This window comes from Mesoplodon mirus (genome assembly GCF_964341445.2).
Source record: "Mesoplodon mirus genome assembly, chromosome: 12".
Classification (NCBI taxonomy): Eukaryota; Metazoa; Chordata; class Mammalia; order Artiodactyla; family Ziphiidae; genus Mesoplodon; species Mesoplodon mirus.
Window position 1 is genome coordinate 17,350,440 of NC_138988.1, and position 26,895 is coordinate 17,377,334.

Consider the following 26,895-nt stretch of genomic DNA (forward strand, 5'->3'; position numbering starts at 1 on the left):
TGGATGGTAAAAACTTGTAGGTAAAAAGAGTTCTAATGCAATTCAAATCAGTAATTTAAAAAAATATAGTTTAATAGATATAATTTTGAAAAAAAGAGCTTATGCATGAATACAGACACATGCAGAATACTACCTGCATATCTAATACCCACAATTCCCTTCTTCCTTACTAACAGAACCCTATTAATATTTTTGTGTTTTTATAATAGCTTTATTGAGATATAATTCACAAACCATAAAATTCACCCTTTTAAAGTGTACGATTCAGTAGCTTTTAGTATATTCACAGAGTTATGTAACCACCAGCATGATTAATTTTATAATATTTTCATCACCTCAGAAAGAAATCCCATATTCATTATGGGCACCCCCCGACTTCTCCCTCCCCCTAGCTTGTGACAAGCACTAATCTAATTTCTGTCTCTATAGGTTTCATATAAATGGAATCATACAATATGTGGCCTTTCGTGTTTGGCTTCTTTCACTTAGAATACTGTGTTCAATGTCCATCCATGTTATAGCATGAATCAGTACTTCCTTCCTTCTTATGGCAAATGATATTCTATTGCATAGATACACCAGAGTTTGTTTATATGTTTATCCGTTGATGGATATTTGGGTTGTTTAAACTTTTTGGCTCTCACGAATAATGCTGCTGTAAACATTCGTGTATACGTTCTTGTGTTGATATATATTTTCAGTTCTCTTGGGAATATACCTAGGAGTGGAATTGCTGGGTCAGATGGTCACTCAATGCCTAACATTCTGAGGAGCTGCCAAACTGTTTTCCAAAGTGGCTGCACCATTTTACTATCCTACTAGCACTGCATGAGGGCTCCGATTTCTCCAGATCTTTGCCAACCCTTGTTATTATCTCTGTCTTTTTGACGTTAGCCATCCTAGTGAGTGTGAAGTGATAGCTTGTGGTAAAACCCTCTTAATATTCCATGAAGCAATGTGCCCTCATAAAAGGCCACATTTCACAAATTCCCTTCTTTGCATTTAGGGGTTGCTGTTAAGCTGTAAGAGAACATAGTTGGATGGGGCTTCCAGAGAAGCTCTGCAAGAAGCTGGCTAAGTAAGGGGTCGTCATTTTTGGCCTTTCCTTTCTTCCTCCATTTTTCTGCCCTGGAATTGTTGGCTCTGCAGCAGGCCTCCTGGTCCATGAAGTGAGCATAGAGACCAGGTCGTATAGATGTTAGAGCAGGAAGATAAAAGAATCCTGAGTCCTTGTGACTTGGAAGCTACTACAGCAGCCTTGGGCTCCAAAGTATGAATCATATGGTTTTACTTGAGAGAGAAATAAAATTCTAGCTTGTTTATTCCCTGGCTATTTGGATGTTCTGTTACATTAGCTCAACATAATCCTCTTTTTTCCTGCATGTATGTATGTGTGTGTGTGTGTGTGTGTACACACGTAAGTATGTACACACATATACATATGCACACATATGGATATATTGGCTAGATGCTCACAAAGCCTAATTCTTCTTTTTCCTGGGAACATAGCTAGAGTACATTTCCCAGATTTCCTTGCTATTATTGTGGCCCTGTGACTGGATTATAGCCAGTAGAATGTGGTGGAAGTAACGTACGCCATTCCCAGGCCTGGTCAATGGAAGTCTTTCATTCTTTCTCCCCATCTGCTGACTCAGTGGAGATGACTTTGAGGAGAGGACTTGAGGAGGGCAGAGCCATGAGATGGAAGGGGCCTGGGGCTCTGAGTGACCACATGGATATCCACACCAGGGGACAAGAGTGAAAAACAAAATTCTTCAGCGTGAGATGTCTGAGAATTTGGGGTTTGCTTATCCTAATTCAATTGCCTATACATACATATTCATATTTACATAAACTCATAACGGATCCCAGGCCACTCACTGATCAGTGTCACACATGTCTCCTGACACTTAGTCCAGTTCTCTCTCCACTGAACTGGGGTGCAGGGTATCTGCAACGACATTATGTTTCATCATAAATATTTAGAAAGTCATCTAACTTCTTTGAACTTCCGTTTCCTCATCGGATAATGAGTAGTTGGGGCTGGATAAGATACTTAATACATTTGTTTTTGTGTTAGAACTATTTGTACTTTCACTCAGTTGGCCGCCTTGGGGGCCTTGTAAGTGCTCTAAAGGTAGGAGTTAGGTCCTGTGTCCTTTTTCATGTTCTTTCCTTCTAAGTTCTCTACATGATAGTTGTTCCATAAGTATTTGTGGAATAAAAGAGAAGGTCTCTTCCAGCTCCAAATGTCTACAATGCCATGTAGAATCAGATTTGTCACACACACACCCGACTGTGATCCAGCTGTTCCTATGGGATTTGGTTGTTCCCAATATCAGGATAACTTTTGTTCTGGGAACAATGTTCTAAGTGATGATACATAGTCCAAAGAGGCCACAGAGGCCTGTTTAACCCATCCTGTGACACAGATACTCATGCTGTTAGCACCAGCCTGTGCTTAGGATCCTAGGAGTAGGAACTTACATGGAGCAGGGAGTGGGAACACTTATTTGTTCAACACGAATTAAGTGTCTTAATTCAACATGAATTAAGTGTTACATACATGAGATAGAATGTGGACACGAGGCCCCGACTCTCTAATAGAACTTTTGGTGAGAACTAGACTTTGACCAAATGTGTTCCTCTACCATCCAAAACCCTTCAGTGCCGTCTGTCCAGTACTCCTAAAAGCAATTCACACTCCTTACTATGTATGCCCTGCAACTCCCTGGATGTTTGGCTCCTGCGGGCTTTTCTACCCTTATCTGATTTCACTCTCCCCGCTTCTCAGCCTGTTGTAAGTCCCAGGCATGCTCTGTCCAACTTCAGTAAACCAAGAGCCTGACTCCCTGTGGACCACCGCACTTTCTGTTGCTTCTCTCCCTGGAATCTTCTGCTGACTATTGCTGGCCCATCTCATCTTTCAAGCAACATCTCATTTCCTCTCAGCAGACTTTTCTATTGGGAACGGTCTCCTCTAATTTCTCTCCAGCACATCGGCTTGGTTTATGGTCTTTAGAGCAGTGCTTCTCAAGTTTCAAGTGCACACCAATCTCTTGGGGGTATTGTTACAATGCAGGTCCTGACTCAGTAGGTCCTGGGTGAAGCCTGAGATTGTGCATTTCCAACAAGCTCCCGGGTTACGCCTGTGCCTCTGACTACACTTTGAGCAGCCCTGCTCTAGAGAATGTATCCCACCCCACTGTTGTCTCAGGAAGCTCTTTGTTTCTGGATGCTTGCCTCTCCCCAGCCTGGAACGAGGGCTCAGGAAGGCACCATTGCCCATCGTGTTTACCCCTGTCACCGCTGTGCCAGAACAGCACCTGCCTAGCATATAGTATCCACTAAATAAATAACTACTACATAAATTCAGAGATTTCAAGTGTGATGAGTGTTACACCAAGGAATGTACATGATGCTGTAGAAGCAAATCCCATCTGGAGAGACAGCGATGGAGTCCTTGCCAACGTGCAGCATTAGACTTTTGCACAAATTTGTAGGACGCATTTTCCCAACTCTTCCTGTTCGCTGTCCAATGCGTCCACTGTGATAGGTCATCCTGACTAACCCGTCTTCCAAAGTCTCCAGGGTCAAAAATTACCTATTCTTCTCCCTACTCAAGGCTAAATGAATCTCCTGGGCCCCAGAATGGGTGACATTGGCTATGGTAGGAGGCAAGCAATCTGATTGAGATGTTTCACACTTGTTTGTGGATGGCAGATATACCTTACTACTCTCTGGTGGTACTTTTATTTGGTTAAAAAAAAAAGGTGCTTATTAATCTAATTGTCTGGTGCTATTTCAGGTAGTGGAGTACAAATATTTAAGCCTAGGAAAGCCACCAAAAACAAGAAGAAAAAAACTTGCTTTTTTTTTTTTTTTTTTTTTGCTTCCTCCAGTACTGAACCCGCAAGTTATCTAAAGCCCAGGGGAAACTGAGGACTGATAGAGGGAAAAGGGAGATGAGTAATGTTGGAGGTGTGGAGTGATTATCTGTACCTTTTGTAAGATAATAAGTCCCCAGTTAGGGGTTGTGGAGGAGGAAGCATGTGCTCACAGACATTAAGAGTGAGGGTGCTGGAATCCTTCTATGTTACTAAGTGCCATTTTGATAACTACATAACCTCTGTAAACCTCAGTTTCTTCATCTGTAAAATGGGCCAACAAGACATCTGTCTCTTGATGTGCTGTGAGAAGTAATGAAATAATGAAGGTCAACTGGGAGTACAATGCTCGGCACTGAGCAGCAGCTCAAAAATGGTAGACATTATTATCATCATCTTCTGAATAAACAGGTTGATGGAACGGAGAGTTAAGAACAGAATCTAAATCAGAGTGACGGGGAATATTGCATTTTTGATAGGCTTGGGACCACGCCTTGGTTAGAAAGTGCAGAGTCGGACCGTAAAAGGAAGCGGTGATGGCAGAGATGGCGGAAGCCATAAGAATCATTTGCAAAGGGACTGATGCTCTTGTCCACAAGGAATCATCCCTTCATAAACATTTGGCTGCTTCTGAGACACTTGAGTAAGTATCTATTCCACGTCAGAACGACCAGCTACTTTTCTCAGATGACTTGCCACACCAAACGTTCAGCTTCCTACCATTTGTATTCATGTGTATTCATGTGGTGCCCCAACTTTTCAAGTTAACACCTCTCTCACTATGCTGCATTCACTAGGTCATTCCACAGCTAGCAGAGGACACGGGCTGCCAGCACTGTCTGACGTTAGCAATGAAAGAAAGGCTTCCCCAAACCACTGGTTCTCAGCCTCAGCCCAGTGCAGTTTCACCTCCCGAGGACACTGGCAATGTCTGGTTGACACCACTGCAGGGGGTGGGGAAGGGGACCACCGGCATCTAACCAGAGATGCTGCTAAACATCCTGCAATGCACAGGACAAAAAAAATTACTTGACTGAAAGCAGAAACTGAGAAAACTTGTCCTTAAACTGTTCTTTCTTTTAACCTTTCTGGTTCTCAATTCCCCTATTAAATTCAGCCACTAAATAGTATGCATGATCTGCCAACTCTGACATTCTAGGAGTCTTTTTTTTTTTTCTGACCTCCAAGAATTTTGCTTCTAAAATTAACCAGCGAGGAGTGGTTTAGACAGACTTTTCTTTTTCTTGTGCCGAAAGAGGCCAATCCACAGCCTGCTATAGCTTTTCTGTGGCCTCAGCTGTAGCATTTCATCAACAGCCTCTCAGTTGGCAACAGGGTGGGGATGGCGGGGGAACAAGCCTGCAGAGAAGCCTACACCCAAAGTAAGCAGTAATTTCCCATTTATGGTGTATGATGCGCTTTCGTTGTTTCTCAAAACCAGTTTGGTTTGAAGATTATAACCCTGTTGACACTAGCCCACCTTGTGAAACTGACAGGCCCACACACCTTTGGTGAAGGAATGTGTTTCTTACCCATTATCTGAGAACCTGTGAGCAGCTTAATAAATACACTGAAGGAGGATTTCTGGTACATGCTTATCTGAACAAAGGCCAATTATATTCCACCTCAAGAACTTGCAAAGGAATGCATTAATCGATTTAAGCAATTAAAAGAAAGCCCCTACCACAAATAGACAACAAATGCCACCAACACTGATGAAAGAACACTGTCCAGTGACCTCAGCAAGGCACTGAGAAATCTAATCAGTGACAACTTTTTAAAGGTCGGTTCAAAACAAGTAATTCTTGTGGACATCAACACAACCCTTTCACTCTGGTGAAACAGTTAAGTAGTGAGGGTCATGGGGCTTTCGCAGCCACATAAAGGAGAGAAGTAAAAGCAATTAGACAAAATGGGTGCTGTCATCCCACTTTCCAGACCCCAGAGCCACACTAAACACAGAGATGCAACTTTTCCACTTCATTTTTCAGGATCTGGCAGCACATTCCAAATGAGAATGCCATAGCTTGATTTTTCTTTCTTACCAATGCTGGCTGGATGTTTCTTAGCCATCTAGAGCCTGGGGAGAGGAAAAAAAACAAAACAGGAAATCCATGGATGACGCTATGAATTGATCACCTAGGTTGGAATCCCAAAGTATTTCTTCAACACTCAGAACTGTTGCTGAAAACTGCCCTGCTTGAAGCTACTCCCCAGCAGAAGAAAAAAGTCCAGATTCATGGATGGCCACTTCCCAATCAGGTGGAATTCCATTGAGTAATAGCATCAGCACCACTTGGAGGCTCTTTTGACAAGGAGATTCTCAGACTCCACCCCAGACCTACCGGATCAGAATCTGCATCCACATTAAAATTTGAGAAAGACTGCTCTACAGGGCCTTCAAGAGTATTTTATTTTTTGCCTTCTCTCAGCCTGAATTTCCTCAACTGGAGAATGGAAATATAACAAAGTGCATATATAGGAAAAAAAACAAAATTGAAGGAACGCAGTTCACATGATTGTGGGGGTGATTATGGGGAACTTCTCCAAGTTCTACACTTGTGCGGTTTTGAACGCTGTAAGACCAGCGTTACTTCTTTTGTAATGGGGGAAAATAATTTTTAAGTACGACGCTCTCTCAGAATACTGTACTGATGATTTTTAAAGGAACCGATTTATCAGGGCCCAGCACAATGCAAGCCACACTTTACTGCAGACACTTCAGAGGCGTTAGGTGAAGTGAACGGAGCCAGCCCAGCAGCTTCTTCCACCCTGGCAGCCGGCGAGCAGCTCTCTCTCGTCCCCGAAAACTGGCCCTCGTAGATTCGCCCTCTGCTTCTGCAAACCTTGGCCTGACAAACCTCGGGGTCCGCTGAACCTCTGGTGGGATCTGTAGTTGCAGGAGCGTCCCGCAGGCTCTGTAACTTTCCCCGGGATGAAATAAATAAATAAAGACCGTAAGTGCTGAGATAGCGGGCCCCGCGATATTTTTCGCTGTCTGTAATCAGCCACGAAAAGAGGAGGCAGGGGAGGGGAGTAAAAAGTCGCGATCCGGCCAGGAAGGGGCTCCAGGAAAACTCGTCTGGGCGACAGCAGGACCCTCTGCGCCTAACTTAGTGAGCTTTTCTCGGCTGGCATTTTGTCTCCCATAGCGAAAACTGCAAGAGAGCGGAGTGGAGTTTCCGGAGAGAAGGGCTCAGGCTGGCGTCCTGGGCGGGCCAGTCCCCTTGGCGAGCCTCTGGGCCTTCCTACCCTCCTTCGCCACCCGTCCTCCTCCCTTTTGCAGGGGGCGGGCGGGAGGCAGCCGAGGCAGGATGTGCGTGCGCACGCGCTCACGCAAATACGGCTGAGGAGTTCTGTTCCTCGGGCATTTTCCGAGGAAGTCTGGAGCAATTAGGCTCAGTCCGGGGAGAGCCAGCGAGAGAGCGGGCGGCGCAGCCGGCGCGTCTCGGCTGCCTCGCAGGGAAGGAGGGGGCGGCCGGCCGCCCGGCGGCGACCCCGGGCCCCGGCCGCCACCATGGGCTTCGAGCTGGACCGCTTCGACGGCGACGTGGACCCGGACCTGAAGTGCGCGCTGTGCCACAAGGTCCTGGAGGACCCGCTGACCACGCCGTGCGGCCACGTCTTCTGCGCCGGCTGCGTGCTGCCCTGGGTGGTGCAGGAGGGCAGCTGCCCGGCGCGCTGCCGCGGTCGCCTCTCGGCCAAGGAGCTCAACCACGTCCTGCCGCTCAAGCGTCTCATCCTCAAGCTCGACATCAAGTGCGCGCACGCGGCGCGCGGCTGCGGCCGGGTGGTCAAGCTGCAACAGCTGCCCGAGCACCTCGAGCGCTGCGACTTCGCGCCCGCTCGCTGCCGCCACGCGGGCTGCGGCCAGGTGCTGCTGCGGCGCGACGTGGAGGCGCACATGCGCGACGCGTGCGACGCGCGGCCGGTGGGCCGCTGCCAGGAGGGCTGCGGGCTGCCCCTGACGCACGGCGAGCAGCGCGCCGGCGGCCACTGCTGCGCGCGGGCCCTGCGGGCGCACAACGGCGCGCTGCAGGCCCGCCTGGGCGCGCTACACAAGGCGCTCAAGAAGGAGGCGCTGCGCGCGGGCAAGCGCGAGAAGTCGCTGGTGGCGCAGCTGGCCGCCGCACAGCTGGAGCTGCAGATGACCGCTCTGCGCTACCAGAAGAAGTTCACCGAGTACAGCGCACGCCTCGACTCGCTCAGCCGCTGCGTGGCCACGCCGCCCGGCGGCAAGGTAGGCACCCGCCGCCCGCCCCGACCCCCTGCCGGGCTCCTGGGTCCCCGGGGCGCCTCCCAGTCCCTTTGGGCACGGGGGTCCCGGGAGCATCTCTGCCTCCCTCTTCTGACACTGCTTGCCAGATAGATCACCGTGAGCAAGGTCGGGGAATCGGCCTAAACTTGGGAACTGTGGTCCTTTGACAGATTAGACTCAGGGTGAAGTATAGCTCCAGCAGCTTCAGGGGTTCTGGAAAGACTCAAAGGAATCCGTGACCAGCGCAGAGTAACAATGAGTGTGGCTCCAGAGTCAGAAGTGTGCAAAGGCTTTGCTGCAGACCCAGCTGGGTGATCTTGGGGAAGTCTCTTAGCCTCTTTGGAGGTTGGGAAACATGGTTCCTAGACACGTGACACACAGGATAAGATACTGACACACGGCGTGAACTATATCTATGCACCCTCAGGAGTTCCAGAAAGAATAAAAGGAGCCCACAGCCCGTGTAGATTAAGTTAAGAAGGCTGCCAGAGGAGAGGCCTCTGGAGTAAAAGCTGGATTCCGACGTGGGCTTTGCTGCCAACTAGCTGGCTGACCTTGAGCAAGCAGCTCAAGCTCCCTCAAGTTGGAAAGTATGGCCCTAGAGATGTGACACAGGGGGTGAACACAGACAGGCCCCTTCTGTAGTATTCCTCTAGGGATTGAAAGAATTCCAGAAAGAAGTAAAGGGACCACCACCAAATACAGAGTAATAATTGACAGTGAGGCCTTTGAAATTAGAACTGTTCTCGAATCCAGGCTCTTGGCTAAACAGCTGAGTCATGTTGTGGCTTAACCTCCAGGTGCCTCCGTTTCCCTAAATGTAAAATAGCTTCTTTACCCCCTTCAGGGAGAGAACATGTGAAAAGGATCTAGCACGGTGCCTCGTGGAAAGTGAACGCTCAGCAAGCATCACCTGCAGTTATCTTTAACCTCCTCCCCTTGTAAGCCATCCCCTTGTGCTGGGAGTTGGTGTAATTATAACAGCCACCACTACTGGAGGCTTGCTTTGCCCCAGGCCCCGTTCTGAGCACTTAGGCTTCTCAGCTGTTTGCTTTGTAATCAAGTAAGGGAGGCACGTTGCTTCTCGTTTTGTAGGTGAGGAAAACTCAGGACCAGCGAGAGGCAGTCAGATGCCTGAGTCCCAGCTTCTAGGTGCCAGAATTGGGTTCTGAACCCACTGGTGCCCAAGCTCGCGACCACTTTCGTGTTGCCTCCCAATGTAACCACAGGTACCATTTACTGAGGGTTTATTATGTACCAGGGACTGTGGCAAAGCACTTCGGAGGCATTCCGTATTGAATCCTCTGAGATGAGAAAGCAGGCTCAGGTCATAGAACTCGTCCAGAGCTGGGATTCAGGTTCTACCTCAGTTGTCCACCTTGGGGTGTTTTGACATTTTGGGCCCCAAAATTCTTTGTTATGGGCGGCGGTCCCTTGCATTGTCAATTTTTTTTTTTGATGTTGGAGGTAGGAGTTTTTATTAATTAATTAATTTATTTATTTTTGCTGTGTTGCGTCTTCGTTTCTGTGCGAGGGCTTTCTCTAGTTGTGGCAAGCGGGGGCCACTCTTCATCGCGGTGCGCGGGCTTCTCACTATCACGGCCTCTCTTGTTGCAGAGCACAGGCTCCAGACACGCAGGCTCAGTAGTTGTGGCTCACGGGCCTAGTTGCTCCGTGGCATGTGGGATCCTCCAAGACCAAGGCTCGAACCCGTGTCCCCTGCATTAGCAGGCAGATTCTCAACCACTGCGCCACCAGGGAAGCCCGTATTGTCAAATATTGAGCGGCATCCCTAGCCTCTACCCACTGGATACCAGTAGTACCGCCCCCTGCCCAGTGGTGACAACCAGAAATGTCTCCATTTGTTGTCACCTGTTCTCTGAGTGGGGCACAGTCACCAGATGAGAATGAAGATTTCCGTGATTGCAAAGGCCACATTTTCACCAACTGGGGAGGGGCATGGGCCATTGCCGCTGCCACTCTGGCTGCCTGTTGCAGCGGAGGAGAAGGTATTTGCCTGAGGGGCCCCCAGGGGCCTGTGTCTGCTTGTGTGCTTTGCTTCTCCCTGCCCTTTCCCAGCCCCCTCTTCCACAGCGCACACCCGGCCTGCCAGTTTTCCGACTCCCCCCCCTCCCCGCCTCCACCCCATCCTGGCCCCCGGCCTGTCTGTCAGCAGCAGCCTCAGCAGCTGGCCGGCTCTGGGCGAAGGGCAAATATTTACAGCTCTGAGGCTCACCCAGGACCGCACAGGCGTACAAAAGACTGGCGTGAGCTTGCGAGTCACCAAAGTAAGGGGCAAAGCTGGGTCTTCAAGCAGGCGCCGGGTTTGGGGTGAAGGAGTTTCCGGAGTTTCTCCTGTTTATGCTGTCATCTGGACTTCCTGCATAGTTTTAAGTGATGCTTATTTATAAATAAGCCATTCACTCCCCCAGAGTTTATAGATCATTCATTGTGAAGCTAGTTTATTATTTCTTCTTGCCTTTCTGTTTTCTTTCTGGAGTGTTTGGGTAAACTCCGTCTCGGAATCAAAAATATGATACTTGAATCAAAACTGTGGAAGTTTTTGAAGCTCTGTTGGGTGAGTCAGTAGGCTAATCAGGGGCATTAAGCTTAGGGACAAGATGTTGCTTTTTGAGCTTACAGAGAAAGTTTCCTTCTGGAGTTGGAGTGCTGCTTGGGACTTTTATGGACCTCATTGCTGGGCCTGAGGACAGCCAAGAATGGCCTGGCCTGAAAGCTGCACTGGTTCATTTTTCTGGCCTCAGACCCTGGCTGGTCCCAGCCCAGGCCGTTGGGGGAAGCGCGATCCTTTTGCCTTGAGGTTAACCCTCAGTGGGCCTTATGGAAAGCTTTTGCTGTTCCAGTGCCTGCCAGACAGACCCCTCCCACTGCAAGCTGTTTAAGAACTTGTTTATTTCATTGGCCAGACTCTCTGCTCCTGCTGGGTACTGTTTATTCTCTTCTAAAAAGCAGAAGGATTTATATTGCTTGGAAACTCGCATGCACAACACTTTTATTATTTTTTTTTAAGTCCTATCATTTACCTCTCTGTTACAAACTGAAGTAGATAAGAAAGTCTCAGAAGATTTTTCCATACCCTTTCTTCAAGGCCTAGAACTTGTTCCATAAAATGATCTGGCATTATTTAAATAATATAAGGTTTTGGACTTTTGATACCAGCTGAGCATTTAGGGTTCGGACCTACTTAGGCATTGTTTCTCCTGCCCTACAAGGTGAGCTGGAACGGGTCTTCTCAAACCTTCACATGATTGGAATCACCTGGAAAGCTTGTTAAATCGCAGATTCTTTACCGTTAGAGATTCTGATCCATCAGGGCTGGTATGGGCGGGAGGTTCTGCGTTGCTAACAAGCTACCAGCTCATGCTGGGCCACCTATCCCGTTTTAGGTAGCTACTCAGCTAGACAAAGAGTGTGGGCTCAAGTACAGATATAGATCAACACATGTTGGTCTTCTCCACACAGTTATGATTTTACTGATCATCGTTTGAACATCCCTTCCTGAACTTTTTTCTTTTTTCTTTTTTTTTTTTTTTGTGGTACGTGGGCCTCTCTCTCACTGTCGTGGCCTCTCCCGTTGCGGAGCACAGGCTCCGGACGCGCAGGCTCAGCGGCCATGGCTCACGGGCCCAGCCGCTCCGCGGCATGTGGGATCTTCCCGGACCGGGGCACGAACCCGTGTCCCCTGCATCGGCAGGCGGACCCCCAACCACTGCACCACCAGGGAAGCCCCCTGAACGTTTTTTGAAAGACCAGGGTGAAGTTCTAAAACCCAGACTGCCTAACAGTTACATGATAGGTAACATGGTCCAGAAAGGCTTCTTGAACCAATCTGAAGCCTCATCCGGGCTACAGCAGACTTGCTGATGCTGTGCTTGAGGATGTTAAAGAGTTGGTCTCCCAGCCTCAGTTTCCTACCCTGACTTGTCCACCTGATTCTAAGAACAAAGGCATTCCACAGCAAATAACTTGTTTGGCTTTCTGGGAAAGAGAAAGTTCTGGGCGTAACTTTCCTTGGAATTGTTGAGAAACTTGAGACCCAGCCTTGATAGCTTCTGCTCTTTTAGCCCTACTTCCAGTCTGCCATTCAGTCAGGTTGATTATACCTCCTAAACACTTCTTGAATCTGTTCATTGCTCTCCAGTCCCATCAGATGATGACCTTGGTCCAAACCAGGGTTTCCTGACCTCAGCACTATTAGAATCTTGGGGTGAATAATTCTTGGTTGTGTGTGTGTGTGTGGTGGGGAAGGTATTGTGTGCATTATGGGATGTGGAGTGGCATCCCTGGCCTCCACCTACTAGATGCCAGAAGCATGCCTCACGTCGTGACAGTCACAGATAGCTCCAGGCACTGCCACTGTTCCCTGTGGGACAAAAATCGGCCTTGGTCTCAACCTCCATAACCTCTTGCCTAGATCACAGCTGCTCCCTCTGTGTATTTTCCTGCTCCCCTCCAGTTACCTCGAGCTGGGAATCATTTCTTAGAAATGTAAATCTGATGTCACTCTTCCTTCAACCCTGCTGTGCCTTGAGTTTCTCTTGGGTGGATATAAGGTCAAGCACACTCTGGGTCCTGCTGGCCTCCACCTGCCTGTACTCTTCTCCCCTTTAGTCTCTCTTCCCAGGTTCACTGGCTTCTGGCAGGTCTGTGAATATGTCCCTGAGCTCCTTCTTGCCCCTGGGCCTTTGCACTTGTTCTTTTTTCTCCTTGGAATAGTCTTTCCAGTTGCTCATTGCTAGCTAACTGGCAAGTTTTCCAACTCTCCCCTTCTAGCCCCTGCCTTTCTATCAGCACTTAGGGTTTGCTCATGACTAGATAACCTTTCTGTCCTTCCCATCCCAGCTCAAGCATCACTGCCTGTGGGAAGCCCTCTCTGACCTCACAGACTAGGTCTGGTGCCCTGAGACTCTCACCTTGGTGCTCCGCCTGCATGGCCTTCATCACAGCTGTAACTGAATAATGGGAAGAGCTGTTTATTGTCTGTGAAGGACAGTAAAGGAAGGACCAGGTCTGCGTATCCCAGCACCAGTTCGCTTACCATGTACCCTGTGAACTCTCGGTATGTCTTTGTTCAGTGAATAAATTCAGGATCGAAAGGGCTGTCTTGTCAGCTGTCGAAACTTTTCAGATTGCTAACCAAGAGTGAGCTTGTTAGCTCACTCTTAAAAAAGAATGAGTTTTTCCGTGACCTGCAAGTTAACAAAATTGTTTCCAGGTTTGTGGGAGGCATGCTTTTGTTTCCCCAGATCCATTTGTGTAAACTCCCAAATCCCAGAAACGATTTTGTCCACTTCAGAACTCCTGGAGATAAGTGAATCTAATAGACAATTGTATGAAAAGGTGTTCCAGATGTCCGAACAGTTTGAAATGTATCTATTAGAATGTTCACAGTTCAGTGTCTTTTCTGTTTCTGAAAAGTGTCAGCAAGTGGCCATTCCATGGTGTATCTTAACAGAACAGCCCAGTTCAGCTAAAGGAATTGTGGGCTGTTGCATCCATTTCATTTCAGTGATTTATAAAGAAAATTAGGATTTGGCTTACAATTATGTTACCCAGCTACACTGGCTTGAATGATCATAACTGAATAATTTGAATTGGGAATTCTGTTGCCGTTTATCTTAAGTGATTCTTTCTGAGTTCACAAGTGATGTTTGCTCCTCTGTAAAAATATTTGATGAGAGAGAATCTATAAGGTGGTTTTGTGTTGGCTGTAGACTAAGGAGCTTGAAAGGAAGTAACATTCGTTGAGTTTAACTGGGTGCCATACACTTAGGGTACATTGTGTATGTACACACATTAGCTTCCCCATCTTATTCATTGGGTAGAACCGTTTCTTTTTTGGTAAGAGGAGGATTGTAAAACATTATAAAATGGTTAGGTTAAGGCCAGAAGTTACACAGATTCTAAGTGTAGAGCCGAGATTTGAACTCAGCACCTGACTCCAGGCTGTTACCAAAATAAGAACAGTATTTTCTCCTGAGGCAGTGTCCCCTCCAAAGTCTCATACAGGGTTTCCAAAGGACTGTTACTATACGTGCAAGCACTGTGCGGGTTAGAGATGTGGGTGCATCTTCAGGAAGACTCTGTGAGGTCAGTACCCACAGCCCATTACCCTTCCTAGTACAGATGGAAAAAGAGAGACTCCAAAGATTAAACAGCTTCCCCAGCATCATTTTCTGGCTCTGTTTAGTTGGTCTGATGGCTTCTGGTCCATGGTGATGAGGTGTGTTCACCCCACGCTGTAATTCCTGTTTTCAGAGGTCTGGTGTGGAACACATGCAGTATAAAACAAAACAGGTCCTGCCTGTAAAAGAGAGTTAGAGGAAGAAGGAGAGAAAGGAAGGAAGGAAGAAAGGGAAAGGAAAGGGAAGGGAAAGGAAGGGAAGAAAAAGAAAAGAGGTGGTGTCCTGGATGGAATCATGCCTCATCTCCTTAATTTCGAACCTAGTAAGTTAAAGAGTGGTTGATGGTAGGAAGTAAATGAAATTCTTCCCAACGTGTTCTTTCAGCCCAGCTCTTCACGTGATTATACACTGTGTTTCAGGCGCTGGGACAGGCACCACTGGGTGCAAAGGGGAACTTGAGCGGCTTTCACCCCTGGATCAATCAGACACCCACTTGTGCCTTTGAAAACAACACGTCTTGCTGTTCTTTGCTCAGCCAAGCCTTTTAGCCGTGGGTCACCTCTGTCCCCCCAGACTAATGGTCTTCTAATAAGCCTGTTCCAATAAGAAAGGGAAGTGGTGTAACATAATGATTACCCTTGTAAAGAAAATAACTAACAGATGGACCCGAGCGTCCATCTTTCTCCCCTATCCCGTATGTCTATTTACAGGGAGCCTAAGGGGCGGAGCCACGTGCAGCCTGTGTGCACGTGGGCCCTGCAGCAGCCCCTTCTCCAGGAGGGGTGGTTGGATGAGCTTTTACCCTGGCACAGGGGGACGAGTGTGCAGAAATGAGTCCTGGGCAGAGGGGTCAGCCCTAGAATTTTGCTAGAAGCTGTTCTCAGGTGCCCTCTGTCTTTGCTGCACGTGGATCAGGAAGGGGGTGAGGTCGCTTTAAGGTGGTGGGGTCAGGGTTGGATGTGTCACCAGCAGCTCCAGGGTACCCTGAACTGAGCTGTCATGTGATTAGTATCAGACCCTGGAGTTAGTGATATCCAGGCTGCTGTGCTCCTTCTGCCTTGTTGTTGAGGATCTCTGGGAGGATCTTCTAACCTCCTCTAAGCCTTAATTGCCTCATCTGCAAAATGGGGTAATGCTGATAGGACTGGCATTAGGGTTAAATGAGATGAACATAATGTGCATAGTAAGGCTTGCCAAGCATTTGTTGAACATTTATTTTTATTATTTTTATTTATTTATTTTTGCGATACACGGGCCTCTCACTGTTGTGGCCTCTCCCGTTGCGGAGCACAGGCTCCGGACGCGCAGGCTCAGCGGCCATGGCTCACGGGCCCAGCCGCTCCGCGGCATGTGGGATCTTCCCGAACCAGGGCACGAACCCGTGTCCCCCGCATCGGCAGGCGGACTCTCAACCACTGCGCCACCAGGGAAGCCTGTTGAACATTTATTAAGTGAATGTTTATTCAGTACCTATAGGTTTAGGGATGTTCTTCAAGTAAATCACTGAAGAAACATTAGAAATTGGAGATAGTTTAGTAGAGAAGAAGGAAAGGGATTTTTACTCGAAGGATTACAGGCTCATTGCAAGCCATGGAATGCCCTTGGGTGACCAGAATCTCTGTCTTTCTCTTCTCTGACTGCTTGTCAGTGCTGAAAAATTTGTGAAAGAGGGATATTCAAGTCAATTTCACTGCATCTGGGTAGCAACTCTAAGCTAGGGTGTAAAGGAGGAGGCTAAAGGCGCGAATAAGATGAGGTCACTGTGTGTTTACTTGTATTTATAGTCGTCCAACTGCAATTAACAAAGCTAAAGAAGGATGGGCCAGGCCAAGCTCCCACCTTCCTGTAAGTGAGAATGTAGGACTTTGCAGCTGGGTAGCCTTTGCTTTGTTGCTGATTTGGACAAGAAAATGCTCCAAGTTGGGTAATTGGATGATCCCATTTCAAAAACTGAAATCACCTTGTAGTCTGTCAAGTGGAAATGTGAAAATGCTGCAGCACCTTAATTTGGTTTGTTGTTGTCTGTATGTTGGTGAAAGCTTCGCTTGTGGGCGTTCACCAGATGAGCAGATGATAAAAATGCAAGATACAGACTTGAAATCAAACTCATGGAAGTAGAGAAGTAGACTTAGGGATTTCTTAGGTTATCTAAATATAGCAGCAGATTAAAATATGTGTATATTTTTGGCCTAGGGCAGCACTGACAATCTTTACTTAATGTCTTAGGTTATTTTTCAGAAACATCTTCTTTGGCTGTGGATGAATATATCCTGTTCTGTAGATATTATGGCTCCATAAAAGCTATATCTTTGCTCCTTTCTGCCTGTTTTCTCTTGCCCTTTGTCTCTTTTCATCCTCTGCTCCTATTCTGGTGACAGATAAACGCTGCTAATACTTCAGTTGACTGTCTCATCCATTTCCAATTCATTTTCAAGCATCATTCCCACGACTACCTTCAGTCCTAGGCTTGAACCGTTTTCCCCTTCTCTTCTTCCTCCAAGAATCCCTTCTTTTAGAACTGAAGTTGGAATTACAGGGAGGGCTTGGTCCAAGCTGCTTCCTCATTAATAACATAGTTTGCCCAACCAAGAGGACAGAAACATCTTGGTGCAGGGAGAGAAGGCATCCCCATTCTCTTCAGGACAGAATTTCTGGCAGCCATCTCTGCCTCCTGGTCCCCCAGCCCCGCCCCTCCACATTTTTGCGCTCTCTTGTCACTAGTCAACAGACAGAGCTGTTTCCCAGCTGTGCAAGTCTCTGGGAGCTTTGCATAATCTGAGGCTGAGAGGTGTTGTGTCACCCCAGATACACAGACTAGTGGTCAGTCAATTACGGTTCTCACAACCCGCTGGGCAGCTTTCCAGTCTAGCCCGTTCTCGGCTACAAGTCCCACAACAGCAATAATCAAGGAACACCCGTCACTGGGCGGAAAGGAGTTTTTAGAAAGAATCCACATTGACAGCGGCATGATGGACTTTGGGGGCTGCCACACCGCTTAGGAGATGGCTGGAGTCCAAGCTTCTGAGGCTGGATTGTTTGGAGGAGAACAGTGACAGAGTGATGCTGAAAGGAAGAGGGACTCTACCATAGAAGACAGTTTGCATTCTTGGACTTAAAAAAAAAAACAGCCACCATAAGGTGTCTTTTTGACAAAGTACATTTGAGTTCTGCTTTTTTGCTGTGGCTTTTATTCCACCCCCCCTCCCCAAATTCTTGTCCAGTTGGACCTTGAATGGAGCAGATTACAAATTGGGTGATTTTAACACTGATCGGTAGTTACATGTTTGAATATGATAGCCAAGCTTATTTTAAGCAGAAGCTAGTGTATGTTCCTGAACTTGGAGCTTCTATTTCTACTTGTAACTTACTGGCTGTGGATGGTTCATGCCACACCCGCTTCTCCAGGGTTACTCTGTCTCTGCCCTTTCTCAATCCTAAAGACCTAAGCATCTCCCAAGGAGACCCTACACTTCACTAGGGGCCTGACTGACCACTTGATTTGGATTCTGGGGTGGAGACAGGGTGCTGAGCATCTGCTAGAGCTTCGTGCCCCTTCTCCCAAGGAGGCAGTGCTGGCCCTGGACTCCAGAATATGAAGGCATCTTCCTTCTCCATCCCCCACCCCGGGCTCTTGGTGAGAGCGCCTCTCCCTCCTGAGTCCTGGCTCCGGAAGGGAAGAGACCCTGCCATTCAGGAAGAGGGTGGCTCTAGGAAAAGCTGCCAAGGAGGTGCTATCTCATTTCCAATTTTGTTGTTCCCCACCCCGCCCTCTATTCTTCACCTTTTGCTTTCTTCCCAGCCCATCAAGACTCACTCATCCGATAGAACTGGGAGGTGTCCAAGTGTCTCAGCAATACCTGGGTATCCTGTGCCCCACACTCCTCCCTCCACTGTCCATATCCAAGCCCACACTTCCTTGGACTTGATGTTTCTCCTGTCCTGTTGGGAGCCACCATCTGTTGCCCCACCCGCTTTTCTCCCAGGGCCACCTCCCTCCAGGCCTGGGGTGTCCTGTGTCCGGTTTCCTCTCCTGGTGCCTCACAGCCATCTGATCAGTGCCCTTCGCCCGTCCCACCTCCGTGCCCCTGAAGGTCCACGCCAAGCTGCTTCCCTTGTTTTCTTTATCATGTCTCTCTCTCCCACTACCTCCAGGATAAAATCTGTCTCCTGGCACTTGTGCAGTCCTCCAAGAATGTGCTGCTCTTTTTCCAGACTTGGGAAAAGGAGGAACGTGCACGTGGATGTAATAGCTCCCATCAGATGGCCAGATGTTGGGATGAATGTACAACTGTCTTTATTTCCTTAACTTCAGGCCTCAGCTCTCCCAAACTTGCTGTAGACTGAGTAAGTTAACTTAGGATTAGACATTCTTCATTTCCAGAATTTTGTAGCAGAGTCATTTATGTGGTTAAACAGCCCTATGGCCTCAGTGCTGAGATGTGCTAGTGTCCGGCCCACACTGTGCTCTGCTCGTGTTTGGAACCCTTGCTATTGGCCAGGCCCTGTACGGGGGCACTAGGCAGTGATAGTCTATCTCATTCATGTTTCAAGAAGAAACTGTTATTATCCTCATTCTAAGAATGAGGAGACTCAACTCAGGTTCTGACTATGAAGTCCAAGATCTTAAGCATCACCCTGTTCCTGTCAAAGGTGTAGTATTCTTATGACACCCTTCAGGGTATAATAGATACTCTAATTTTTGCCACTGTTATTGCATAGTCCAAAGAAGCCTTGCTTAAAACTCTTAATTACAAAGCTAATTAGATGTCTAATCCTTCATGACATTTTAATGTGAAAGCCGTGTCTTTTGAGGCAAAAGAATTTAGGGTAGGGTGCACACGTTTACCAGCCCAGGAGGAGCAGCATGGGTGTTGGAGTCCTGTGGACCTGGGTTCCAACCCTGCCCCTCCCTCTTGGACCCATGTGATCTTCAGCAAGTGAAGAAACTCAAGCCTCAGTTTCTCAGGTGTAGAGCATTGATATAATACCTGCCTCCTAAGGCTGATGTTTCGGTTATTCAGTTGTTTTTGTGAAACAGAGCTCTTTCTTTTTTTTTTTAATTGGTATATATATATTTTTTAATTTATTTATTTTATTTATTTATTTTTGGCCGTGTTGGGTCTTCATTGCTTCACGTGAGCTTTCTCTAGTTGCGGCAAGCAGGGGCTACTCTTTGTTGTGGTGCATGGGCTTCTCATTGCGGTGACTTATCTTGTTTTGGAGCACGGGCTCTAGGTGCGCGGGCTTCAGTAGTTGTGGCACGCAGGCTTCAGTAGTTGTGGCTCGCGGGCTCTAGAGCGCAGGCTGAGTAGTTGTGGTGCACGGGCTTAGTTGCTCCATGACATGTGGGATCTTCCCGGACCAGGGCTCGAACACACCTCCCCTGTATTGGCAGGCGGATTCTCCACTACTGCGCCACCAGGGAAGTCCTCTTTCCCTTCTTTTACTATACCAAGCCACTGAGAAAGTTTCAAAGCGTGGGTTCTGATAAACTACCAAAACAGAGCAATATAGGTTAAATTTTCCTTTAGATGAACAGTGTCACTTATTAACATAATGTCTGTGAGCAGCCGGGAACACAGTATTGATGAGAGCCTTTGTCCTTATTCCATTTGTACATCTCTTCACTCAGTGGGATATAATTGAATGAGAATCATTTAAATGCCCTGGATCTGATGCATTTTGAACCCAGGAGCAGGTTAAATAATTAAGCAGGAAGTAAGGTTAACCTGTTAAACGTGGTGTTGTGTGAAGCCTAGTGTTTAAATTCTCTATTATTTCTTCTGAAGAATCAGAAATTAAATGAAAGTTTGATAGTTAAGGTTGCTTGTGAGAAGGGGAGTGGAAAGGAAAAATCAGGATCAAGCTCAGGGTGTCAGAGAAAAGGAAATGACCTTTGGTCATTAGATGGAGAAATGAAAGGAATTTGGCTCAGACAGTGCTTTTCTCTTCTCTGTCATTGCTCCCAGTATCATGTGTTGAATCTTCCACAGGATGACTCAGTCCTGTAAATTAGTCCTAAAATAGGCCATGTCACCTAAAACCAGTGTCTGTCCTTCCTGAACAACAGTCATTGCTATTTGGCTGAGGAATCTTATTTCAGGTATCATCTCAGTTGGTCTCCATTGTCCCTGGAGAGAGATCTCTGAGTTTGGGACCAGACCTAGGTGTCTTTGGGCATCTCAGGTTGGGTCTTCTGGAGATAAATAGTTCACTAAAGAGTTTGGAGTTTTGTTCTGATACTGGTTTCCGGGGTAAGACCTCCTATGATGAGTTCCTTTGTGGAACTTTTTGGAACTCCAACAAGAGCACAGTCTTGGGCAGGACCAAATATGTTGCTGGTCTACATGGCACTCTTTTCTATGTTCCACACGCAAAGGGAGTTAGTGTAGACAGTAATTAAGGTCTAGAATGGGAGATCATCGGTTTAAGTCCCAGCTTGACCTCTTAATAGCTCTTTGACAAGGGACAGCTTTCTTGTTCTCGCTCAGTCTTCCCACCTGTATCATGAGGGTGGGAATAGTGCCAGTTGATAACATTGGTTGGATTATTAAATAAAATAAAGCACTTAAGTGCTCAGTATAATTTCTGGCACATGATAAAGAGCCAATAAATGTTAGCTGTTATCATTGTTAATGCAATGAGATTTCTTTATTTTTCTTTCATTTTTTAGAAGAATAAATAGTTGTCACACAGTCGATTAAAAACTGGTCTGCTTTAATCATTTGGCTGTGCATTCTCCTTTGTGCATCATTTGAGCTTGTTCAACCAGAGACATCTGCCTTGGATTACTGTGTGACTGTACAGTGTCTATCCTTGATTAGTTATGAAAGTCAGAAATGTAAGATATGTATGATAACTCTCTCAAATTCCCATGTATTTCTGACTTTTTCACCTCTCTAAGATAACAAAGCAAGAAATGGACTTAGCAACATTTTCTGTTTCCAAGGCAGAAAGATATAAACTCTTTCAGTTTGCACATCATTGTATTTACATCTCAAAACTATTAGGGTGATTCTGAACTTTTATTCTCTTACAGCAGTGAATATTGTTGCCTGTTCTCTTGTTGCAGGCCAAATGAACAATAAAGATTGATAGCGTTGATAGATGCTCTGGATGGTGGTACTATGAATAGGACTATTTTTTTTTAAAGTTCATAAATAGGTTGTCATTACTGAGGCTCTGCTGGGGTTTTTTTGTTAAAGTACAGTAGCTTGATAGAGACTCGCTTCTCTTTTATATTTACCTACTGTATTTTCTGCATTGAGTAAATGACGCTGCAGAAATGAAGATTTTGTTGTGTTCTTATAGGACACCTAGTTCTTTCATCAGCAACTGCTTTTTTCTACTAATAAATTATCATTTTTGTTTTTACAGGGTTTTAGTAATTGATGCTAAGGCTTCTATGACATTTTTGAAAATATTTTGAATTCTGCTATACACGAACTAGTCATGAGAAACAGCCGTTGCTGCTAAGAACTTTAAGCGCTTGGACATACTTTTACACATTAAGACCCATTAGTGTTTTTTTTTTTAAGAAACTTTAATCTTTATTATTTATTTATTTATTTATTTATTTAATGTCTTAGGTCGTGCCCTGCACAGCATGTGGGATCTTAGTTTCCTGAGCAAGGGTTGAACCTGTGCCCCCTGCATTGGGAGCATGGATTCTTGACCACTGGACCACCAGGGAAGTCCCTGAGACCCATTAGTCTTTAGTGTGTGTGTGTGTGGCTGTGTTACATACAGTTTTCCTGGCCAAATATGGAACAGTGTTTTATTTACATGGACAACTATAGCAATAAATGAAGCAGTGCTCCAGAAAAACCACTGGGCACTGCACAGTTGGCAAGAGTGGCTTTCTTTGCCACCGTGGAGGTCGAATAAGGTATTTGCACCCATGTCATTCAAATGTTGCCATTTATTTCCCCAGCAGAAGTAGAAAACGCAGGTTTCATCAGGAAGCAATAAATATCAGAATAAAACCTCTTTGTGATAAGCTGTCAGTGCTGTTTTTGAGAAGCGTGAAAAAAAATACCGCATTTAAATGATACCCTGTTTAAACAGAAAACATGAGTGAAGCAATTGTAAATTTATAGCCAGTACATGTGGAGTTTTGCATACCATTCAGGTAGTTGGAACTGTTTCAGAGGTGTATCAGCAAGTTTAATATTTATGTCTAAGCCTATTAAGTGATAGTTTGTGCAGAAGGTTAAATCTATTTTTATTTATCTGTCTGTTACTTGAGAGTGTTAGTTGGGGTGCCCTGGCATCTCCATCTTGTTTGACTGTTGAACATTGCGCCTCTGAGAACTGCTGGGGCCATTTCTGCTTGTCTGATTTAAAGGGGCTCACATCCCCCCCCCACCTTAAACAGAGTGTTTTCTGTTGAGTACTCTGCAACCCCTCAGGACTGGACAGTCATTACTTTGTGAAAATGCCCCCTCCCCCTTTTTCAGTAAGATTCAGGATTTTTCTTTTTCCCACCCATGTTTGCATCTGACTTTTCAAGAGCCATTTTCCCCCCAAGTCTCCCAAACACAGATGACTATTGATGGGCCGTACATGCACACAGACTTCCGAGGGGATTGCTGTTGGAACCTTTCATGACATAACATGAATGCTGCTGTTGACACTGGTTGAGAAACAGACAGACAGTAGCCATCTAGACAGCCAGCTTGCACTGAGCTGGCCATAGGAAAGATGCGTTAGCAAACCAAGGTGTCACTGAGAGAAAATATTCATTACACATGTCTGGACATCTCCAAACGTTCTTAAGTGATTGCTCCAGGGTTAGATGGTATCAAGAAATGTTTGTAACTTCTTCAGCACAGGACAGTTTCATCATGGGCCCCCAAAGTTCTCCCTGGTTAAACTTCCTTAGAGACATAGGATTTTTTTTCCTTTTCTTTTAATTAAAAATATTTTATTGAAGTATAGCTGATTTACAATGTTGTGTTAGTTTCAGGTGTACAGCAAAGTGAATCTGTTACACAAATACACATATCCACTCTTTTTTTTTTTACATCTTTATTGGAGTATAATTGCTTTACAATGGTGTGTTAGTTTCTGCTTTATAACAAAGTGAATCAGTTATACATATACATATGATAGGATTTTTAACGCTCAGCAGCCCATGAGTCCACTTAGATAGAAAGAAAATTCCTCCCATTTTTTTCACTGTTTGTAAATAAAATTTTGAACTCATTTGTTCCCTGCAGGGTGAAGAAACAAAAAGCCTGACTCTTGTCCTGCATCGGGACTCCGGCTCCCTGGGATTCAATATTATCGGTGGCCGGCCGTGTGTGGTATGTTAATTGCTGAAATGGGTTTTTCTTGTCCCTAATGCAGCTGGAAGAGGGGTCAGGGTTTGGGGGGTGAGGGGTAGGAAAGCTTGGTCAGTTCATTCTGCTCTAATTAGAGTTCGTTGTGTATCTAACATCTTCACGCTCAGGGATTTTTATTATCTTATTTTTTTATTGAAGCATAGTTGATTTACGATGTTGTGTTAGTTTCAGCTGTACAGCGAAGTGATTCTGTTTGGGGGATTTTTATTTCCTTGTGGTCTCCTAATGTAGCATTGTCCTAGTCATACAATAGCTCATCTTAGCTGTTTAGTTTTGGGGATGCGTGTCTGGTTGGGTAGCAGTTGAGCTGAGGCACGTCGCGTGAGACGTGTGCAGTTGCACGGAGTGACTTTGCTAGACTGGGGGCTCTGAGACGGGCCATGTGATCAGGGCTTCTGCTCTGTCGGCCCTTCATCAGTCAGGGGCAGTTCCCCCATTTGTGGGATAGTGCACCCCATGCTCTTTCTTCCCTCTGGAGCTCTTCACCCCATTCATCATGATCCCCTCCTCCAGAACGGAGAGACTGAATTCAAATCTGTCAATTTCATTGCAAAGAAAATGTCTGCTAAGAGGGCTCTGGGGGGTGGTGTGGCGGAGGATGTGTTTTGGTCTCACCTTTCACGCTGGATTGCCCGAGTATGTGTCATCTCTTGCTCTTTTTATGGGCTGACCCTTTCCTTGTTTGTTAGCTTTGAAGGAAAATAGTCAAGGGAAGGGAAGAGAAAATCAGATTCACTCATTCAACAAATAAGTATTGAACACAGGCTGTTTGCTAGGGGCTTGGAGATACTGGCCAGGGAGACTGGGTCCTTGTGGTCATTGAGTTTATGTCCTGGGTGATATTGGGTAAGAAACAAGTAAATACAGTAATTACAGATGGGAGAAGTACAATGAAGGGTAAAAAGTGGGAGGATGGCATGTGGTAGCTACCGAGGAGCAAGGGCCTTCATTGGCTAGAGTAATCAGGAAAGAGAGGAAGGGATATTAAGGCAAATCCTAAAGGATAAGAAGATGTCAGCCATCCAGCTGTGGTTAATGTTTGCCCCCGCCTTCATGGAGCTCAAGTCCAGATGGAGGAACTGATGAGTTAGGAGAGGAAAGGACTGTTCTCACTGATACACGCTGTGCCTGGGTCCAGCTAAAGATGCCTGGGGGCGGTAGAGTTGGGGGGCCGTTAACCGTAGGGAAGGAGGCATCCTGGGGCAGGGCCATTGGAGCTGGGTTCTGAAGGATGAGTAGGAGTTTGCTAGATCAGAGGGTCCATATATAATACATTTAGTTGAGCAGTCTTACTGTAAAAAAAATAAAATAAAATTGAGCATATTTAGTTAGCTACAGATTATACATATATTCACTACTGAACTAATGTTACCTGTCTTATAAAAGTTACATGCAAAAGAGTCATTTTAAATTATGAAGTTAAAATATGAATATGATTTTTTTTTTTTTTTTTTTTTTTTTTTTAGCTGTACGCGGGCCTCTCACTGCTGTGGCCTCTCCCGTTGCGGAGCACAGGCTCCGGACACACAGGCTCCGCGGCCATGGCTCGCGGGCCCAGCCGCTCCGCGGCATGTGGGATCTTCCAGGATCGGGGCACGAACCCGTGTCCCCTGCATCGGCAGGCGGACTCTCAACCACTGCGGCACCAGGGAAGCCCTGAATATGATTTTTAAAATGCTTTTTTGTCATTCCAATGTGTTGCATTGCAAGTACCCATCTTTGAAGACCACTGAGCTAAAAGAAAGTGGATGGACCCAGGGAAGCCCAGACAAAGACAGGAACAGAGTTGAGGGGTGGCAGGAAGTGGTCAGAAGGAGGCTGGAGAAGCAGAGGCGGGTTATGATTAAATTCCCTTTGCTTTTAGCCAAGGCCACAGTTTCTTGCAAGAAACTTCCACACCGTTTATTGCAAGAAGTGACAGCTTAGTTGTAGGTGATACGTAGTCATTAAAATGATGAACTAATACATTATCTGTCTTATAAAACATACTTAAAAAAGCTTCTAGACAATGAGGAGAATGAAGGTGGGCGGGGGTAGGGGCTGGTCCCACTTGGCTGGGCCCCAGCACTGTGCACACACCCTTGTGTGTCTCCCATCGTCTCGGGGGGTTTCTTAAGAAACTAACATTGTGGACTTCCCTGGTGGCACAGTGGTTAGGAATCCGCCTGCCAATGCAGGGGACGCAGGTTTGAGCCCTGGTCTGGGAGGATCCCACATGCCGCGGAGCAGCTAAGCCCGTGCGCCACAACTACTGAGCCTGCGCTTTAGAGCCCGTGAGCCACAGCTGCTGAGCCCATGTGCCACAACTACTGAAGCCCACGTGCCTAGAGCCCGTGCTCCGCAACAAGAGAAGCCACTGCAATGAGAAGCCCATGCACCTCAACGAAGAGTAGCCTCCGCTCACCACAACTAGAGAAAGCCTGCACGCAGCAACGAAGACCCAACACAGCCAAAAATAAATAAATAAAATAAATTTATAAAAAACAAAAAAACAAAAATTCTAGCAGGGTTTTCCTGACACCCATTAAAAAAATAAAAATAGGAAACTAACACTGTGTCAGGCTGGGACTTTTCGCTTTCCCCTTTTTCCAGTTGACTGAGATCCTAGGCGGCATGTCACGGTGCTGCTCAGATTCAGTTCTTGCTGCCGGGGTCAGGCTCTCTAGCTCTGGGAGGGCGTGAGGGAGCCAGCTGGGGCTTGACTGGCTCAGTAATTGTCCCTAGGAAACACCAGGACCGGACGGACCCAAGTTCTCCCACCTACCGTCAAGAATGCCTTTTGCCGTTTGGCACAAATAACAAAGAGTTGACTGTACTTGGTTTTTGTTCATAAGTTTTAGTCCTCCTCTCCATACCCATCATTACCAGTTTTAAGAAACAACTACCGTAAACGAAGATGCATTTCACTTTTAGATGTTTTAGAAGTTTCTGCAGCCAAAAGCCCCCAAACTAGGAAGATCTCTTCTGCACACACCAAAGCGTATATAGAAGAAGAGAGCCTGATGTTTGCAAAATGCCTGAAATGGAGAGGCAAGCCTACGGCTTGACAATTGTTGGGCAGCCGACTATGGGAAAGCCCGAAAAGATGGTGTTTAGTTTCTGCACCTCCCCAGGGGTGAAAGGATGCTTCCAGCCTCACTAGAATGCAGTTGTTGTTTTTTTTTTTTTTCTCAGACTTACCAAAGAACATGTTTTAGGTCATTTTCTTTTTCCTTTAAAAAAAGTGATTTAAGCACAAACCAGACTCAATTTTGTAG

General features: G+C 46.4%; 1 protein-coding gene across 1 annotated transcript in view; it reads left to right on the top strand.

Moving 5' to 3' along the window:
• Positions 1-7,308: 7,308 nt before the first annotated feature.
• Positions 7,309-26,895, top strand: part of PDZRN3 (PDZ domain containing ring finger 3) — a 256,435-nt gene continuing 236,848 nt past the window's right edge. Inside the window, exons 1-2 of the mRNA XM_082638600.1 lie at positions 7,309-8,127; positions 23,513-23,599. Coding sequence (XP_082494726.1) covers positions 7,405-8,127; positions 23,513-23,599 — 810 coding nt within the window. The 5' untranslated portion in view covers positions 7,309-7,404. The remainder of the gene's footprint in view (positions 8,128-23,512; positions 23,600-26,895) is intronic.